Source organism: Simochromis diagramma, unplaced genomic scaffold (genome assembly GCF_900408965.1).
Source record: "Simochromis diagramma unplaced genomic scaffold, fSimDia1.1 OVJJ01000816.1, whole genome shotgun sequence".
Taxonomy (NCBI): domain Eukaryota; kingdom Metazoa; phylum Chordata; class Actinopteri; order Cichliformes; family Cichlidae; genus Simochromis; species Simochromis diagramma.
The window spans coordinates 19,703,782-19,725,151 of record NW_024386908.1 but is presented as its reverse complement, the minus strand read 5'-3'; the positions used below and the strand labels follow the sequence as shown (position 1 = coordinate 19,725,151).

The following is a 21,370-nucleotide window of genomic DNA, read 5'->3' as shown; positions in this document are numbered from 1 at the left end:
TTTCAGTATGTGGTACAAAATATCTATATAAATAATACTTCTTAATAATGCCCAAGACTTGTGCTTTAAGTTTTACTTTAAAATACTTACTAATACTTAATAGTACCTAAATTGGAAATACAGTAAAATAAAGAAACATCAATATTGTGGCGAGCTCAGACAAGGAGGAGACAGAGTTAACGTCTGGTCTGGCTTCCCGCAGTGTTAGCAGGGAGCACAGCCGTTTATTAGCATTCAACAGACGAACACATAACGGTAACACAACCGCTTGGCGCAGCTCTAGCGTAACAACAAAAAAAAGCGCTCTCTCCACCCAGAAACACACAGTCGCAGAGAGAGAGCATCACCTGTAACCATGGCAACACAACGCTGCCGCCTGGAACAACAGAACATAGCTGTCAAAGCCCCAAAACAGCCCTGACCTGATACATAGCCCCCACCTAAGGGGTCAGTCATCCCCGACAACCCCATTACCCAACACAAAGTCCTGCCAATGTCCATGTGTCTTCTTTCGGCGCACCGACCAATCTCGACCGGCAGGGGAAGAGTCACTTGGATCAGAACATGGGGTGCCACCAGCATCCCCTGCCCTGGTGGCTGCTGGAGCGAGCGGTCGGTACGGTGAGAGTCTGTCCTGGTGCAACACCACCATGCGCCCCGGGCCCGACATGCGGACCCGGTACACCACTTCTGTTAGCCACTCTACGACCTCCGCTGGCCCTTGCCAGTGACTGCAGAGCTTGGGGGACACTCCTCTCTTGCAAACCGGGCAGTACACCCAAACCTTGTCGCCAGGCACGAAAGCTCCCCCTCGGCACCTGGTGTTGCAGGCTCCTTTCAGTCGAACTCCGGCATTGGCCTGGGCCTGGCAGCTGTGGTCATGAACCACCCGCGGTCGCTCCCTCCACCTCCTGTAGCAATCCATGGCCACCAACACGCGCCGGTTCCCTGCCTCGGTGACAGGGAAAGGCCCTAGGACGTCCACTCCCACTCTCTCCATCGAGGCCCCCACCCGGTGCTGCTGCAGGGGGGCAGTGGAGCATTAAGTGGGGCCCTTCCGTGTTGTGCAGGTGTCACAGCAGTGCACATGAAGGCCAGTAGAACCATCCCCTGAGACGGCGGAGAGTTTTGGCATTCCCATAGTGGCCGGCCCCCCTAAGCCGTGGACAAGCTCGAGCACCTGTGACCGCAGCGACCGAGGCACCAACAGCTGCAGGAGACCCTTGCCCTGACTGGCTGCCCACCATCTCCGGTATAGGAGGCCGTCGTGGCTTTCCAGATTGTTGTACTGGAAGTAGTAGGCCTTCACTTCGGGCCCCTGTCCTGATACCCATGTCCAGCCTGGGCGTCGTGCCGCCTCCAGCCAGGCCCCCACTTAAACCAACGTCGCATCAGCCTCCTGCTCCCGCTTCAGCTGCTGCATGGTCAACGAGAGCCATCCCTCTCCGCTTGCTGTGGCCCGAGCAGTAGCCACGCCCAGTGCCTCCTGGGCCCGCTCCCCCTGTCGGTTGAGCAGAGCCGGTGTCGATGGTGTGCTGAACCAGCCGCATCTGCCTGAAGTCTCTGTCTCTAGCGGCAATGATGTCCACATTCTCGTCCAGGAGGCACCTCAACCACTGGCGCGGCCACAGGTCATCAACAGCTTGGGTTGTCTTGGTCGAGGGAGGTTTGTCGGGCCTAGAGACTGGGGTAGAGATGGTCCAGAGCCACCGGCGTCCGAAGTCTGTTGAGTGGCAGCTGCCTGAAGCCCGGCTTGTCTGTCTCTGGTTTCCTCTGTTCCCAGCTTTTGACTGCACTGGAGGGCCAGAGTCTCTGTACCAAGAGTGATCGCCAGCTTCACGGTGTCAATGCAGGCCCCCCAGCAGGTCAGCAGATCAAAGCCGATGATGCACTGGTCTTGGATGTCAGCAAGCCAGAAGTCATGCACCACCTCCAGATCCTTCACTCAGATCCACAACAGTTTCTTCCCCCGCATGTCAGTCCTCTCCCCCGTCACCGTCATCAGCTGGGTGTCAGTGGGTGATCAACCCATCACAAGCGGCCCGGACGTCCTAGGGAGCACCCCAGGTCGTATTAGGGAAATGGTAGACCCCGCATCCACCAGGGCCCGACAGGGCTGATCCTCAACACAGCAGCTCAGGTAGAGTCCCTTGATGTGCCTGACTAGGCCCACCACCGTGCATCGTTCTTGGAGGGGGGGCAGGAAGCTGGAGCGGTGGTCCCCTCGCCACACCGCTCCCCCTCTCGTTTCCCTGAGGCCACGTAGTTCTGTTCTTTGGGGTGGGCGCCAGGCAGTCACGCACCAGGTGGCCAGGCTCATCGCACTGGTAGCAGCGGCCAGTCGGTCGACGGGGATGCCTCTGGGGCACCGAGGGCTGCAGCTGGCATATCTCTGCAGCCTATCCCTCCCTGTCGCAGTCTGCAGCTCTGATTTGGGGGTAGTTTGGGGGGGTCACCTGCTGGTTAGGTCACGAGGCGAGCACCAGCTCAGCCCTTTCAGCCTCAAGGAGCGCCTCACAGAGGGTTCAAGGCATGGCCAGGTGGACGTGTTGGCGCAGTCGCTCTGGAAAGCGTCCTCGCAGAAAAGCATGCAGGCTAAGCTCCTCATGGGCTGCTGCTGGGAACTCCGGGTAGCCACGACGAGCATATTGCAACACATCAGCTGCAAAGGTGCCCAGGCTCTCCCCTGTCCAGCGGCTCCGGTTGGTCAGCTGCTCCCTGGTCTGATCAGTGGAGTGCCGCTGCCCAAATCACCTCTCGAGTGCCATGGTGAGGGCCTGGAGCTCATGCTGCTCTGCCGGGGCTAGGTCAAGGAGTACCTGCAGTGCATCTCCTTCCAACGCTTCGTCGCTCCAGCCACTATGCCTCGCAGCTAGCCATACTTGTGAGAGGTAGGGCTCTAGCGGAGTTAGCCCGTTGTATTTCGGTACCTTAGCTGGTGTTGTAGGCATCACTGCTTGCTGTCGGGGGCTTGGCATATTGGTCGCCAGAGGCAGCCCACGAAGCATTGTCCTAGCGTCTGTTGCGTCCTCGACGGCTTGCTCCAGCCTCTGAATATCTCTCTCCATTCTGGCAAGGGTGAACTATCCCACTTCTGACACCAATGTGGCGAGCTCAGACAAGGAGGAGACAGAGGTAATGTCCGGTCTGGCGTCCCGCAGTGTTAGCCAGGGAGCACAATCGTTTAGCATTCAACAGACTAACACTAACACAACCACTTGGCGCAGCTCTAGCGTAACAAAAAAAAGGAGCATCACCTGTAACCATGGCAACATAATGCTGCCACCTGGAACAACAGAACATAGCTGTCAAAATCCCAAACAGCCCTGAGCAGCTACAATATTAAACAATATTAAAAAATAAGAAATTTTAGTGTATTTCATGTACATGTTATTTTATGGTATGATATTTACAATATAGCACACATCCATAATAACAAAGTTTAATTTCAATGTAAACAGGGGACGTTAAGATGCTCATTAAAGTTTAATTATACTGTTTTAATTTCTTCCAAAATACTCCTACTCCTATACTCCTTTCTAAAATAAACTAAAATACATACATTTACCTGAATAAAAAATTCCTTTGAAATAATTTCTTTCTAAATGTCAGCTTTTCTAAGTGAAACATTGATTTTAGTGAGCCTCCTTTAAACCTAAAACCAAGGGTATACCCTCAAGACCCACCAACTAAAACAAAATTACATCCAAACAACCAAATATACTAGTTAAAAAAAAAATAGTCCAATCTTTGCTGTTTGACAGGAGTGATGACTAGGGGGGCAGTGTTTGTGCCACTGTCACTACTACCAGGACTGAAAAATGGATAAAGTTTCTCTGTGAAGGTTTGGCCAGTATATGAGTGAAGAAGAACTGCAGCATTTACATCATAAAAGGAAACCAAACCCTCCTCATAATCCACAAAAACTCTCACCTTCTCTGGGTGATCATTCACAGAGAGAGGGACAGGATGGGCAGCAAGTGCAAAGTACTCATTTCTGTCCCTCAGACATATAGCCCAGTAGCCGTTCTCTGGGTTAAGTTTAATTTCTCCCTTCCTATTGACCGACCCTTTGGCCACTCCTAACGTCCACCCAGTCTTTCCTTTAACCTGGACGTCATAGTAAAGTCTTCCACAAGAGAAGCCTCGTGTCCCTAAAACAGAAATTGCAGGTTCAAATCTTTTTGAGCTGTCCGGCAGTTCCTTCCATTCATCACCACAATGAACTTGCTTCCCATCATTGGACAGGATGAGAGCAGGATGTGCCGTATCGGGATCCAAAGTAACATCCACCGCATTCTGCCGAATGTTGTTGAACTGAGCGTCTCGTATCATCTTCACCTCATTTCTGATGGTCTCTGTCAGCTCATCCACAGCTTTCACCAAAGCTGTCCTTGTGATTCCCTCATATATTGCTGGACAGATGCTGACATCTGTCCAGTCTTTGGTGGGTGGAGCAGCATTCAGGGACGGAAAGCTCTGGAGGAAACCAAGACGGTCTTTAGTGCGTGAGAGTTCCTCCATCTCATCACGTCTCCTCGTCAGCTCAAAGGCCTCCTGCTCCAGCTCTGTGATATAAACTTTGGTCTGTTTCTCTGTCCTTTTCTGGTTCTCTTCAGTCATCTCGATTAGCTCTGCCTGAGCTCTTTCCAGAGACTTAATCAGAGCCGAGAAGACCCGAACACCATTTGCTGTCTCTCTTTCTGCAGCTTCTGTGCTGAGCTTGAAAGATTGTTTGAGCTCGTTGACTTTTCTTTGTCTCTCTTGGATCATGTGCAGAATTTTAGCCTCTGTTATCCCAAGTTGTGTTTTTTTTGCTTCGTATTCCTCTTTCAGGGGAACTACCCGGTGAAATCTGTGATCTGTGTCCACACATGACTGACATATGATCATTTGTTCATTCTTGCAATAGAAGTCCAAAGGTTTGCCATGCTCAGCACACATCCTGTCTTCTTCTTTCTCCACAGTATTAAACAGCTTGTGAGTTTTTAAGATGGACACTGTTTGATGAAAATGTAGATTAGCTACAAAGAAGAGTGTAAGAAAGGTTAAGCTAAGAGTTATGAACAGGCAGGACTTCAGGGATGTCCGTTTAGGTGCAGCAGGAGCATCATAAGAACCTTTTTCTTGTATGGCATTGTGTTGTTCTGAGCTATCATCAGCTTTCTTTCCAACAGTTTTTCTAAACTGAACAGCCATCTCAGATATGAAAGTATTCACACCGAGCTTATATTTCCTATCCACCTGCTCTTTGCACATGGGACACTTGCGCTGGGAATTAAAATTCAAATGTTCCGTGATGCAGTCTTTGCAGAAGTTGTGTCCACATGGGAGTGTGACGGGATCCCTGAACACGTCCAGACAGATGCAGCACAAAAGCTGCTCTTCAGTCAGAAGATAGCTGGCAGCCGTCATGTTGATGATCTGCAGCCAAAAGAGAGAATGATTCACATCAGTGTTATAAACGGAGCAAAAAACTTTTCTTAAAAACATAAAAAAATTCATATATTTTAAATATGTTTAATAACACTGTGTGTGTGAAATTGTACGCTTCAGAAATTTTTTGCATGCCTAAAATTATTATTTTTTGTGTGAAGGGAAGTAAAATAACACATAATGCACTAAAGTTCAGATCCATCCACCAATCCATATTTTTTTAGCTATCATTGTCAGGACGCGGGGGCCAGACTTTCCTAGCTACCATAGGGTAATATTAGCAATCAATAGCCAGCATGTCAAGTAAAGGCTGCATGCAGGTAGGATTGGTGGACCCAAAGTGCAGACTCTTGGAGACAAAAAGTAGACTTGAAGCAGCTTTGCTGAAAACCATAACTAAACTAAAAAAAAATATCAAAAATGAAACAGGCTGGCTGGCTGGCTGGCTGGCTGGCAGGCAGGCAGGCAGGCAGGCAGGCAGGCAGGCAGGCAGGCAGGCAGGCAGGCAGGCAGGCAGGCAGGCAGGCAGGCAGGCAGGCAGGCAGGCAGGCAGGCAGGCAGGCAGTACAGAATAATAGTAGATCACGACACTGACACAGAGAAACACAAGGCTTAAATACACAGAGGGAGCAATCAGGGAATGAGAGACAGGAGGGAAACACAGCTGGGGCAAATCAGGGCTAACGAGACATGGGAAGCAAAACCAGATACATTAACATTAGACATGGACTTTCAAAGTAAAACAGGAAACATAACACAGAGACGTGGACTTGACAAGGGGACATAGCAGGAAGGGGAGACAGAGCAACTAAGAAACACAGACAGAAACCACAACATTAACAAAGAAACCAAAAGACTAGAAACAATAAATAATTGCAGAATCAAAGTACAATAGTAAAGAAAACTCTAAACTCTGGGTCAACGTCCCAGGTCTCCTAACACAGCAGTCTATGTTGTTTGTATGTTTTTTTCTTCATAAATGTTTAAGGTAATGTATCATTACATAAATCCATTTTCTTGTATTTTGATTAGACTGAAAATTTAAGTGTGCCGTAGGATTTTCTGGTTTTTAAGTGGGGTACAGAACTCTTGACTCTGGGAATGGCTGATGAATTGTAACATCTTTTCAAACATTGGCAATAAAAAGCATCTAATACATGAAGATGGCTATTGTACCCACTGTTGGTCAAGTTACATGAAAAAAGTAATTAGTAACTAATTACTGATTACTTCTCCAAAATAGTAATCACGTCACTTTACTGATTACTTATTTTCAAAAGTAATTAGTTACTTCATTGTTAAAAACATGATACACAACCTGAATAGGTAATAAAGCAATGGACCTTTCAGCCCAATTCCATTTTTTTATGCACAATTGATCATGTAAAATGTAATCAAATGATAAAGTCTCTTTAAAACTTGTAATATTTGTTTTAATCTTTTAACTTTGTGCACATTGCATCAAGCAAAAATTAAATAATATGCAACACCTCTCTGACATGAAGAAATTGTTTAATATTTAAACCAATTTTCTGCATATTCCAGCATGTTTTTAGTAGAAGTGGAACAGCCGGAGCTTTGCCCAGTGTTGCAGTAATGCAGTATGCTTGCGGGAAAGTAAGGGTAATCTAATTACTTTTTTGCAATAGTAATCCCTTACTTTACTCATTACTTGAAAAAAGTAATCTGATTACATGTGTTGCTGCCCATCTCTGATGTTTGGCTTGACAAAAAAATAAGCTCAGGAGTTAGAGTAGATCATCTACTCACTGGAAGGTTTAAAAACTGCCTGCTCCTGTCTGCATGCCAAAGTGTACTTAGATGTTGAACCCTGATCTCACTGGAATGTTACTGTTAGATAAAAATAACATGCAAATGTAGAAAAGAAGTGCGCTGATTAACCAGTCACCCATTACAGAACTGGTTCCTGTGTGCTAGTGTTAAAATAGACACACTGCCAGTTAAATAGTGCCACACTTCTGACAAATTTAAAAGCAATAAACATAAAAGGCAAAAATATATGAGCTTTACTATAATTATGTAAAATCAACAGAAAAACTCCATCTGAATATCTGAAGCAGTTACAATAATGATTGATTATGATAATTGATTATTTCATCTTATAATCTGCTGCCATTTTAAGGTAACTGAAATTGTACTAACCTGTGTGTCTAAGAGTCCTCTGCTGTGCCGCTGGAAGAATGAATTTATTTAATGTTACTCTTCCTTGTTATGGAAATACACTGAAACCTTTTCAGGCAAGCGTGCACACACCCATGACTGCGAGCAACCAATAAATTCTTTCGCTCACCTGAGCTTGTTTGCCTAAGAGCACATCCGTAAATCTATAGGATGTAAGATGCAAGAATCAGAATCAGAATCAGAATACTTCATTGATCCCTGGGGGAAATTATTTTTTGTTACAGTGCTCCATTATAAACCAACATAAACCAACATTAAGACAAGACAGACAATACGCTAACTAAGAATAGTACAATATATACATATATATATATATATATACATAAGTCACTCATTAATAAATAGCTGGAAAAGAAACATGTGTAGTTGTAGCAGTAACCAGTGTGTTAAGTGGATGCGTTGTACAGGGAGATGGCCACAGGCAGGAAAGATTTCCTGTGTTGTTCAGTGGTGCTTTTCGGTTATCTCAGTCTCTCACTGAACGTGCTCCTGTGACTGACCAGCATGTCATGGAGTGGGTGGGAGGTGTTATCCAACATTGTCTTTATCTTGGACAGCATCCGCCTCTCCGACACCACCTTGAGGGACTCCAGCTCCATCCCCACAACATTACTGGCCTTACGGATTAGTTTATTGAGTCTGTTGGCATCTGCTACCCTCAGCCTGCTCCCCCAGCATGCAACAGCATAGAGGATCGCACTGGCCACAACAGACTCATAGAAAATCCTGAGCATTTTCTGGCAGATGTTGAAGGACCTCAGTCGCCTCAAAAAATAGAGACGACTCTGGCCCTTCCTGTAAAGTGCTGTGGTGTTTTTAGCCCAGTCCAGTTTATTGTCAGTGTGTACTCCAAGGTATTTATAGTCCTCCACAATGTCAACACTGACCCCCTGGATTGAAACAGGGGTCAAGTGTTTCCTGGTCTTCCTGAAGTCCACGATCAGTTCCTTGGTCTTTGCCACGTTGAGCTGCAGATGATTCTGCTCACACCACATGACAAAGGAGTCGACCACAGCCCGGTACTCTGTCTCATCCTCCATGCTGATGCATCCAACCACCGCAGAGTCATCAGAAAACTTCTGAAGATGGCAGGACTCTGTGCAGTGGCTGAAGTCTGTGGTGTAGAGGGTGAAGTGGAAGGGGGAGAGGACAGTCCCCTGTGGTGCCCCTGTGTTGCTGATCACCTTGTCAGACACACATTGTGGGAGACGTACATATTATGGTCTTCCTGTCAGGTAATCAACAATCCAGGACACCAGAGAAGCATCCACCTGCATCGCTGCTAACTTATCACCTAGGAGGGTCGGCCTGATGGTATTGAAAGCACTAGAAAAGTCAAAAAACATGACCCTCACAGTGCTCGCCGGCTGGTCCAGATGGGTGTAGACACGATTGATCAGGTAGATGATGGTGTCCTCAGTTCCGAGACGAGGCTGATAAGCGAACTGAAGGGGATCCAGATGTGGTCTTACTATGGGTCGCAGCTGGTCCAGGATGAGCCTTTCCAGGGTCTTCATGATGTGGGAGGTCAGTGCCACGGGCCTGTAATCCTGGGGGCCACTGGGACGTGGCGTCTTTGGTACAGGGACGAGGCATGATGTCTTCCACATCACTGGGACCCTCTCCAGACTCAGACTCAGCATAAACAGTTTATGAAAGACTCCACACAGCTGGGGGGCACAGGTCTTGAGGACGAGGGGACTCACTCCGTCTAGCACATCTACTATATTGAGATAATCCATCCCACCTCACAGGTGTGCCACATCAGGATGCTGATCTGACATCATGAGTAGTGCACAGGTGTACCTCAGACTGCCCACAACAAAAGGCCACCCTGGAATGTGCAGTTTTTTGCGCTATTGGGGGTCTGGGGACCCAGAACCGGTCAGTATCTGGTGTGACCACCATCTGCCTCATGCAGTGCAACACATCGTCGCATGGAGTCTATCAGATTGTCAATTGTGGCCTGTGGAATGTTGGTCCACTCCACTTCAATGGCTGTGCGAGGTTGTTGGATATTCGTGGGAACTGGTACACGCTGTCGTATACACTGGTCAAGCACATCCCGAACATGCTCAATGGGTGACATGTCCGGTGAGTATGCTGGCCATGCAAGAACTGGGACATTCTCAGCTGCCATCTGCCCTGAACAATGTGAACCATGATTCATCCGTGAAGCGCACACTTCTCCAACGTGCCAGACGCCATCAAATGTGAGCATTTGCCCACACAAGTCTGTTACGGCGACGAGCTGGAGTCAGGTCAAGACCCCGATGAGGACAACGGGCATACAGTTGAGCGTCCCTGAGATGGTTTCTGACAGTTTGTGCAGAAATTGTTTGGTTGTGCAAACCAATTGTTCCAGCAGCTGTCTGGGTGGCTGGTCTCAGACGATCTTGGAGGTGAACCTGCTGGATGTGGAGGTCCTGGGCTGGTGTGGTTACACGAGGTCTGCGGTTGTGAGGCCGGTTGGATGTGCTGCCATATTCTCTGAAACGCCTGTGGAGACGGCTTATGGTTGAGAAATGAACATTCAATGCACGGGCGACAGATCTGGTTGACATTCCTGCTGTCAGCATGCCAATTGCACGCTCCCTCATTGCTTGTGGCATCTGTGGCATTTTGCTGTGAGACAAAACTGCACATTCCAGGGTGGCCTTTTGTTGTGGGCAGTCTGAGGTACACCTGTGCACTACTCATGATGTCAGATCAGCATCCTGATGTGGCACACCTGTGAGGTGGGATGGATTATCTCAATATAGCAGATGTGCCCACTACCACACATTTGGACTGATTTGTGACCACTGTTTGGGAGGGATGGTTATATTGTGTATCTGGAATGAATTTTAGGTCTCTACGTCCATCCCATGGGGAATGGGAGCAGTAACAAAGGTGTTGCGTTTATATTTTTGTTGAAGTAGTGAAAGTTTTGCCTGGGTTGATTGTGCGTCGATCCATTGTTAATGCCTCAGGGCTCCAGTAGGTGGGTTCGCGCGCTTCCTCCTTCACTCAATACAGACGAGTGAGAGTGAGAGCTGCGTGTCTGTGCCGTTCTTTCACCTCTCCTCACTATTTCCCCTATTTAAGGTAACTGTCATGCACAAATCTGTATAAATGTGTGTTACTGTTGATTATTACATTGTTATCATTGTTCATTGTAGCAGAAGATGTGAATTGCAGACTATTTTGCTGAGAAGTTCCAGTTAATCTCTGTTGCTGCGTATGCTAGTTTTCGCTATTACTCCGCCATATTGTGTGAAGATTTTTCTGTTACTATCTGTATAAGTTAACTACTGAAAGACATGCAGTACTTAAAGTATTATTTCATTGCTGTGGAAAGTTAGTGACTGTGTCAGCTAACATGTGCGAGTTAAAAAGATGTTTTTGTCTAATGCTACAGTTCATGTTATCTAAAGTATTCTCATCAGCTAATGCAGCGAACAATAGTGACTTAGTTTGGATACAGTTGTCCTGAGACTGAGTGCATCCATAAGAATATTGTTTTGGTTGTATTGCTTCTGAAACTCAATACAGACGAGTGAGAGTGAGAGCTGCGTGTCTGTGCCTTTCTTTCACCTCTCCTCACTATTTCCCCTGTTTAAGGGCACAACATACGCACGTGTGTGTGTACACATATATATAAATTTAAATAAAGTAAAATAAAATATACAGAGGTCAGCAATTGGAAATGTGCAAAACAAGTGGCATTTATGTACCGTATGGAGTGCATAATGTTCTGGTGAGTGAAGGTGAGGTGTCTGTGAAGTGTTCAGCAGTCTGATGGCCTGATGGAAAAAGCTGACTCTCAGTCTGCTGGTTCGGGACTGGATACTGCAGTACCTCCTTCCTGATGGAAGTATTCTGAACAGTTTATGGCTGGGGTGACTGGAGTCTTTGATGATCCTTCCCGCTTTCCTCAGGCACCGCTTCCTGTAGATGTCATGGAGGGAGGGAAGCTCACCTCCAATTATCCTTTCCACACACCACACCACTCTCTGGAGAGCTTTGCGGTTGTAAGTGGTGGTGTTGCCGTACCAGGTGGTGATGCATCCAGTGAGGATGCTCTCAATGGCACAGCGGTAGAAGGTCCTGAGGATGCGGAGGCTCATGCCGAATCTTTTCAGTCTCCTGAGAAAGAAGAGGCGCTGCTGCGCCTTCTTCACTGTTGTGTTTATGTGTACTGACCATGTGAGATCCTCCGCCAGATGTGTACTAAAGAAAAGGAAGCTGCTCACTCTCTCTACAGCAGCTCCGTTGATGGTGATGGGGGGGGGGGGGCTTCTCTGCACCTCTGGAAGTCCACTATCAACTCCTTGACTTTGTGACGTTAAGACGATGTTGTGACAATGAGATGGTTGTCTCGGCCAGTGGCGGAGCGGGGGGGTGGCTTACTGGGCTTAAGCCTGGGTTGTTTTTTCAGAAGCCCGGGGTCTTTTGGAGTGTCATTTGTTTCATAGTTAGATGCCTGACTGACAACTGTATAAAACAAAAACTACACACAATAAGCACATAGTGCACACTGTGGGAATTTACGACTGTGCGTAAATTCCCCCTAATTTTGGTATGATCCGAGCTCAGGCACTAAGCAACTGAGCGAGGGGCCGGGGGGAGCTGCTGCCTGTGAGTTTGCTGTTGGAGAAGCACAGAGAGGCAGACAGAGGAGAACTGAAGTTTGACCAGGTACCAAAGCAAATCATCCGTACTGTACAAATGATGTAAATATGATGATGTATCACGAAAGATTAATGTCAAATTGATCACTTGACCCATATTACGTTACTTGCTCTTCGAGTGAATCAACAAATGGCAAAATGAAAAGCTGAACAACAATGCTGTTTTTTCAGTCCTAGGAGAGAGAGAGAGAGAGGAACAGAGAGCGAGAGAGAGGAACAGAGAGGGAACAAGAGCAGGTGAGACACACATGTTAGTCAAATGTTTTTTTGCCAAAACTCATCAGAACATGTATCTCGTACCTAGTGTTTCTTTTTAGGTGTGCTATTTTTCAAATTCTATATTTATTAAGTTATGCAGGCTTGTTTGCAGAACAAGGCTAAATGATTATATAAACTTTTCTGAATCTAAATAGTGTACTTTGGTAGAATTAAAAAATAATTGTAGGTCAGGTCCATGATGATTTTGAGTGTTTTGATTCTGGTTCTGTCTTGGTTAAGTCCTAAAGAAGTCCTGTTTTAATTCCCGATCAGTTCTGGGTCTGGTTGAATTGGGGTTTAGTCCCTGTGTCTTGATACAGCCCTGATTTTGTTCTGCCTTGCTGCTTAACTAAAAAAAAGAGTTTAAGATGTCCTGCATATGCGATATATATTTTTTCCTATATGAAGCTATTCTTTTTTGAAAAAACTGAAAGCACAGCCTAATAAATCCCCCTCTTCGCAAAGTCCATGTGTTGATGGGATTTCGGATGCACTGACTTGAGATGTGTTTGATTGAAATCTCCAGCAATAAACAGCACCGTAAAAAAACCCAACTAAAATAACAGTAATATTCCGGCAGCTGATTTTACGTTAATTTACATTTGAAATGTAAAATCACAGTCTATTTATGTAAATTTAATGATATTCTAGAAGAACAGTACAAAACTGTAAAATACACAGTAAAATAATTTTATATTACAATTTTTTTTTACAGTGAGTTCATCGGGGTGTTGGCCAGGTTTCCTTCATCAGGCCACTCCCACATCGACATACTTTTTAGACAAGTATTTTCTTGGCACTGCCTATTTTGCTACCTGCCTATAATGTGTGCTTTTGTCTTATTATTATTTGTATATATATGTCTCCTGTTTACTACTTATACCATGTGTCATCTATTATATTGTTATTCTGGCAAAGCTGGTGTGTAGCACATACGTCTTGTACATGTACAATTACAATAAGGGCTATTTTATTCTATTCTATGTTGGATGATAGTGCTTTAACCAAGATAAACCACAATCTTGCTTTACCTCCAAAGCAGAAATGTGGTTGTGTTGGAAAGATTTTTATCATCATTTTATTTTCAACTCATTATAGTACAATATACTGAATTAATATTTTTTTTAAAAGACAGTGTGACAGTCCTAAGGTTCACTGCTAATGCCAGACTGGTTTGTGGTAATTTCTGCTGCCTAAAGCTCTCAACTGCAGGACAACAAGTGATCTTATATATTATCAAAGAGAACTTTGAAAATATAAATTCACAAAAATGTGACATTTTTGCCTTTCATATATTACAATTTGAGGTAGGAGATTTTATGCAATGTTATAATGTCCATTCTGTATATATATATAACACATTATTTTGTGTTATCTTTTACATGATACAAGCTGAACATCAAACCTTAGTATATTTTTTCTTTTAGTTGTGTCAAGGTTAAAATTAAGATTCTAGTACTTCCATCAGACTAACAAGTGTGGTTTTGGGGGGTTTTCAGCTTATGATTGCACTAAAGTGAACTGACAGCACTAAAAGTGATTTTAATGGTATTAATGTAGGAGTAATTGTGGCTCTGGAGCTCCAGCTGCCTGATTGGCAGCTCATTTAAACAAACACAGTGAAGGAGATGAGAGATGAAGGTTTAGAAGCCGGAGAGATAAGCGACAGTTACAACATCACTGATACACTCCTCCTTCTCTCTGTAATTGAAACCTCATTTAGCGAACATGATGCTGATTCTTTAGTTTTGTCTGAAACAAAGGTGGCCGAAAGAAAAAGAACCTGGATTTACCTGAAACCAGCAGAGGAAGGTCTTTTTTATAAACTGACTCAAAAGATGGACACAAGCAAAATGAGTCTTGTTAGAAATTTTAAAGAACCTCACAGATGATTCAGTGTGATTGAAGGGTTTGTACTAATGCTTTTCTCAGAATACCATGAATTTCTGCTAGATTAATTCTGTCAGTTTGATCTCCATGCTGTCACGTGAACATATTTTATTGTTGAAAATACTGAAACTAGTGTGTGATAGTGGGAAGTGATTTCAAAATAAAACCAAACAAGACTGGCATCCCTGTTGTAATTTGGCTCCATCTGCTGCCAAAAGCTCTCAACTGCAGCACAACAAATTCCATTACAGTTCAAAGAGAACTTTGAAAATACAGATTCAACATAAAAATAATTAGAAGTTAGAAGAAGTGCTGATTCTTCATTTTGAGTATTTGAAAGGCAATGCTAGGCACTTCTCAGAGGATTAAGCTTAAGTACTTGACCTTTCATCAGGTTTTTCTGATCTCTAGGTAAAACTTATGGACATAAAAAACATTTTAAGGTTCAAAATGGGGTCCAGTTTTGTGTTTAACCTCAAAATCACAACCAACTCAACTTCTTAGGTCGAGTCATGTTCTAGGTCATGTTCTGTTTGAGTCTGAACTTTAGAGAGTTTCTAGAAACTCTATATGGGGCTCTTTGTGAAGATTATGATGATATTGAAACTTTAGGGAACCTTAAAGGATTTCCAACTGTCCTGACAGGGTTTAAATCATTAAAAAGTTCTTAAAACCCAGAGGCAGATTTAAGGAGGATATGGAAACCGCTCGTAATGGCCTGCTACCCCCCCCACACACACACACCTCGGAGCTAATACAACTACAGTGGGGCAAAAAAGTATTTAGTCAGCCACCGATTGTGCAACTTCCCCCACTTAAAATGATGACAGAGGTCAGTAATTTGCACCAGAGGTACACTTCAACTGTGAGAGACAGAATGTGAAAAAAAAAATCCATGAATTCACATAGTAGGATTTGTAAAGAATTTATTCGTAAATCAGGGTGGAAAATAAGTATTTGGTCACCTCAAACAAGTAAAATCTCTGGCTCTCACAGACCTGTAACGTCTTCTGTAAGAAGCTTTTCTGTCCCCCACTCGTTACCTGTATGAATGGCACCTGTTTGAACTCATCATCTGTATAAAAGACACCTGTCCACAGCCTCAAACAGTCAGACTCCAAACTCCGCCATGGCCAAGACCAAAGAACTTTCGAAGGACACCAGGAAAAGTATTGTAGACCTGCACCAGACTGGGAAGAGTGAATCTACAATAGGCAAGCAGCTTGGTGTGAAAAAATCAACTGTGGGAGCAATCATCAGAAAATGGAAGACATACAAGACCACTGATAATCTCCCTCGATCTGGGGCTCCACGCAAGATCTCATCCCGTGGGGTCAAAATGATCATGAGAACGGTGAGCAAAGATCCCAGAACCACACGGGGGGACCTGGTGAATGACCTGCAGAGAGCTGGGACCAAAGTAACAAAGGTCACCATCAGTAACACACTACAACGGCAGGGAATCAAATCCCGCAGTGCCAGACGTGTTCCGCTGCTGAAGCCAGTGCATGTCCAGGCCCGTCTGAAGTTTGCCAGAGAGCACATGGATGATACAGCAGAGGATTGGGAGAATGTCATGTGGTCAGATGAAACCAAAGTAGAACTTTTTGGTATAAACTCAACTCGTCGTGTTTGGAGGAAGAAGAATACTGAGTTGCATCCCAAGAACACCATACCTACTGTGAAGCATGGTGGTGGAAACATCATGCTATGGGGCTGTTTTTCTGCCAAGGGGACAGGACGACTGATCCGTGTTAAGGACAGAATGAATGGGGCCATGTATCGTGAGATTTTGAGCCAAAACCTCCTTCCATCAGTGAGAACTTTGAAGATGAAACGAGGCTGGGTCTTCCAACATGACAATGATCCAAAACACACCGCCCGGGCAACAAAGGAGTGGCTCCGTAAGAAGCATTTGAAAGTCCTGGAGTGGCCTAGCCAGTCTCCAGACCTCAACCCCATAGAAAATCTGTGGCGGGAGTTGAAAGTCCATGTTGCTCGGCGACAGCCCCAAAACATCACTGCTCTCGAGAAGATCTGCATGGAGGAATGGGCCAAAATACCAGCTACTGTGTGTGCAAACCTGGTAAAGACCTATAGTAGACATTTGACCTCTGTTATTGCCAACAAAGGTTATGTTACAAAGTATTGAGTTGTATTTTTGTTGTTGACCAAATACTTATTTTCCACCCTGATTTAAGAATAAATTCTTTACAAATCCTACCATGTGAATTCATGGATTTTTTTTTTTTTTTTTTTTTTTCCACATTCTGTCTCTCACAGTTGAAGTGTACCTCTGGTGCAAATTACTGACCTCTGTCATCATTTTAGGTGGGGGAACTTGCACAATCGGTGGCTGACTAAATACTTTTTTGCCCCACTGTATATACACCCACCCGTTAGGTCAGCCAATCAGCAGCTCCTTAGGGTACCAAAAAGTTTCCTTAAAGGAGTGTTAGCGGTTAGTCAAGAAGCTTGAGATCACACTGTGGTTGCAGGGCCCTTGAAGAGGTTGTTCAAGGGCCCTGCAGGGCCTTGAACAACCAAGAACCTGCTAAACTACAACATTTATGTCATTAAGGAGACTGTAATATGTGATGAAAGCTGAACATCAAACTTTAGTATATTTTTTTTCTTTTGGTTGTATTAAGGTTAAAATTAAGATTCCAGTACTTCTTTCAGTCTAGCAAGTGTATTTTGGGGGGTTTTCAGCTTATGCTTGCACTAAAGTGAACTGACAGCACTAAAAGTGTTTTTAGAACTGTTGTCTTGTATGTTGAGGTATTAATGTAGGAGTAATTGTGGCTCTGGAGCTCCAGCTGCCAGATTGGCAGCTCATTTAAACAAACATGGTCAAGGAGATTAGAGACGAGGTTTAGAAACAGGAAGTTAATGAAGTTGGAGAGATGAGCGACAGTTACAACATCACTGATACACTCATCCTTCTCGCTGTAATTGAAACCTCATTTAGTGAACACAATGCTGATTCTCTACTTTTGTTTGAAACCAAAGGCGACAGAAAGCAAAAGAACCTGGATTTACCTGAAACCAGCAGAGGAAAATCTCTAAAAGAGCTGACACATAAGATGGACACGAGCAAAATGAGTCTTGTTAGAAGTTTTAAAGAACCTCACAGAGGATTCAATGCGATTGAAGAGTTTGTACTAATGCTTTTCTCAGAATACCATGAATGACTGCCAGATTAATACCATGTCAGTTTCACTCAGCCCATTTTATTATTGTTTTTTTTCCAGGCAGACTGAACAGAACCTTTTGGCTGTGGAGTTGACGTGTTTGATGTGATGCTGGGAATTTATTGATACCTAGACTTTTCCACTGGTGCCAAAATAAAACTGACATTTTAGCTTAATTGTTACATATCTTCACTGTTACGTACACAGCCATAGCTCTTAGACTGTGCACTGCCGTATACAAAGCAATGGCCTCTGGTAATATGGACTGATTCAAGGTTGCATCGTACAATGCCCGCAGCGTGGTAAAAAAGGCAAAGCAGAGCTATGCGGAAAAACCAAGAAAGCCCGGCAGTGTCTCTTCTTCCTCAAAAGACTTAAAGACTTCCATCTTTCTCTGAAGGTGCTCAAGAACATCTACTCATGCTCCATCCAGAGCATATGATGGGAAATATCTGCACCTGGTGTGGGAACAGCACCAAGCAGGACAGACAAGCTCTTCAAGGAGTTGTGGGCTTTGCTGAGCACATCATTCGCTGAGAGCTTCCTGCCCTGTATTCCATTTACATTAAGCGGTGCAGTACCAAAGCCAGGAAGATTATGAAAGACCTTTCTCATCCTGATAATGGACTCTTCTCACTGTCGAGGTCAGGGAAATACATCTGCTACCTTAAGGACAACACAGAGAGAATAAGGAGGAGTTTTTCCCCCCAGGCTATTCAGGAGGGTCCAGGTGCTCTTTACACATTTCTACAAATCACTGCACGTGCACCTTAATAACAACAACAATAATGTACTTCTGATCTGGTCTCATACCACATGATTGTACATGCACTTAACTCTGCACACCTTAACTTTGACTTTCATTTTATACTTGATTTTTAATTTCAGTTTATTCTTGTATTTTTAATGGTCAGAAATTGCAATTGCAATAAGCATTTCACTGCATGTCATACTGTGTATGATTGTGACAAATAGGATTTGAATTTGATTTGAGTGGTACAGACACTGATGACTGAAGCATTAATGATTACCAATTTAGTTTATTATACAATACATAACATTAATGGGCATCACTGTGGTTAGCACTATGTCCTCATGCATGTCTGGAGGAAGCTTCAGTTTCTGGGGGAAACCAACATGGGCACAAGGAGAAAATGCAAACCCCACACAGAAGGCCCCATCTGGGATTCAAACCAGGAACCTTAATGTCCTAATGTCTTGAGGCAACAGTTCTAACTACTCTGTGCACCACTGCATGATGTAAACACAATGCAACAAGGATGAGATACTGAGACATGTTTTATGCAACTGAAGTAGAGTTGAGCAGATTTCCTACACTGTAAGGCTATTACTGGTGTCTGTGTTTGAATACACTCAGGGCCTTTGCCACTGCTCTCTTCTAGCTATCACAAAAACTAAAAATGGAGAGAATAAATTTAGGCATGCCCATCATAATCTTGTGATCCATTCAAGCATGGAGTGAAACAGGTCAGTTTAGCCTGCTTTATTTTTAGTTTTTTTTTAAAACAGTCTGTCTGAATTACAGCTCTAACCTCAAACCCAGAGGTTCACTTGTGACCTGCTGGACGTTACAAAGCTAAATCAATATATTGATTTTTGTGCTATAAAGTGGCTTTAAGAAAGTTTAGTGGCCTATATCAAAATAATGATTTTTATTTTATTTAGAGAAAAAGTTACCCCCACATAGGCTCCTGGATTTTACTTAAAAGGTCGGAAAGACACAAAACCTGAACAAAATGTACACAAAGGAATGATAAAAGAGATGAAAAATGACAAAAGGAAATACTTGAAGGGACACAATGCTGATCAAAATACATGGAACTGCCACAAAATCTGTAAAAGGAGAGGTTAAAAGTAAGAACTGATTCCAGATTTTGATATAAAACAAAAAAAGAGGACCACGATGAAAAGGGGAAAAAAGATCAACAGAAAATGACCAAAACGAGAAACACCAACATTACAGGTGTAAATATCAAATATTGTATTGTACAAACATCCATCCAGTGTTATGTGGTGTAAATATATAAACCCATTAGTGACTCTTACTAGTTGGCACAGAGTCGTATGAACAAAACAAGCTTGGTAGATTTGGTGAATCAAAGATGAATATGCATATTAGTGTTTGGAGCATCAGTGTAAGTGTAATAATAAAGTGTGAGTAAATGATATTTGAACAGCATTATTTTGCATATAGCTGCACTGCAGGCAGATATCATTGTCTTATATACTGATAAAGAGTGTAGAATAATTGGATAAATCTAGTGAATGCAAGCAAGTAATTAATTGTAACCTGTTATTTTAGATTCTTTCCCTTCTAATATGGATAGTTACATTTTGTAAGTTTGTGGTTATTCTCAGTAGAATGTTACAATTCAGAGTGACAGTTCTCTCTTTAAGCACGCAACTGTCATAAAACAAGTTCGCTTTAGTCACGAACCGGTCCTGAAGTCATCACTGAACTATCTAGACAATATCTAAACAGCCAACATCTGTCAACATGTATGCTACTGATTCAACCCTAAGCCATTTTGTACTTGTCTTCCGGGTATTATGAGAATTAAAACTAAAATCGCACCAGTTTTGACACACCCATCATAGCCTTGTGATCCAGCCAAGTTCTCAGTGAAACAGGTCAGTTTACTCTGAGTGTTTAGTTAGTGTTGGCAAATACTTACTTCTAAGTGAATATTTGCTTGAAAGCATAACATAAATCTGTCCCCTCACCCCAAACCCATCAAAGCAAATAGCTGCCCCTGCCTGAGCCTTGTTCTGCCAGAAGATTCTTATTTTTAAAATGGAGTTTTTCCTTCCAATATAAATATGAATGGGACAAAAAAAACCTTCCAACAACCAATATTGTCAGAGAAAGGGTTAATGACAGTATTATAAGAAATTCTTCATGTAGCACTTAAAAAACCCAAACCAAAACAAAACAAACCAAAACTGCATAGTAAACACAATTAAAACATTTTTTTAAAAAGAGGGAAAAACTATTTGCCACATGTCAAACTTCTAAAAACCGCAGTAAAAATAGATCAAGTTACTGGTATGCTATTCAGATATGGAGCTGAAACGTTCATGAAAGCACTTTAAAAAACATGAACAAAAAGATGTACGCTAGTAACTTGGAAAAAAACAACAACAAAAAAAGGGGGTGTAGAAGAAAAAAACCCACCATCAGACTGAGACACCGGCTTTCAGGCAACAATTTTCTTTGATTAAAAAGACAAAGTCAGCACTACACTAGACGTGTAAGGTGCTGTAAGATCACCTTTCATGTGTGTCAGGGTTTTTCCATCATTCACTAAGAGCTACAATTTCAACTCTCTAAAAGACTTGAACTTTGTTGAGATACAACTTTACATTACCACAACAGTCAGTGGCAGGTCACACTAATGGGTAAAACTATTAATTAAACCATGTTTTAACCAGTTGTAATTCCTGCAAACTAGAGATAACAAGAATCAAGAACTACTAACCCCCCCACTCCACCCATCCCCAAAAAACAACAAAAAACCCCAAAACAACAACAACAATGTCAATAGAAAATTGTACTTAGTAGTCAGTATAATCCTTTAATAATATAAGTTTGCATATGGTAGTGATAGGATGTGCGATCCTTAATAGTCTGCAAAGGCTTTGTGTGCATTCCAGAGTGCTCTGGCATTCACACCCACATCCTGGGAGCATGGGAGA

The 21,370-nt window shown here is 43.6% G+C and overlaps 1 protein-coding gene across 1 annotated transcript; it reads right to left on the bottom strand.

Moving 5' to 3' along the window:
* Nucleotides 1-3,704: 3,704 nt before the first annotated feature.
* Nucleotides 3,705-7,785, bottom strand: LOC120736024 (nuclear factor 7, brain-like). Its single transcript, XM_040035953.1, has 2 exons — nt 7,600-7,785; nt 3,705-5,424 (listed from the first exon to the last, which is right to left on the bottom strand). Exon 2 carries the CDS (start codon nt 5,413-5,415, stop codon nt 3,724-3,726), a length of 1,692 nt encoding a protein of 563 aa, XP_039891887.1. The 5' UTR covers nt 5,416-5,424; nt 7,600-7,785; the 3' UTR covers nt 3,705-3,723.
* Nucleotides 7,786-21,370: the final 13,585 nt, after the last annotated feature.

Coding starts and splice junctions, on each gene's coding strand:
- LOC120736024 (XM_040035953.1), bottom strand. CDS start 5,415: ATGACGGCTGCCAGCTATCTTCTGACTGAAGAGCAGCTTTTGTGCTGC.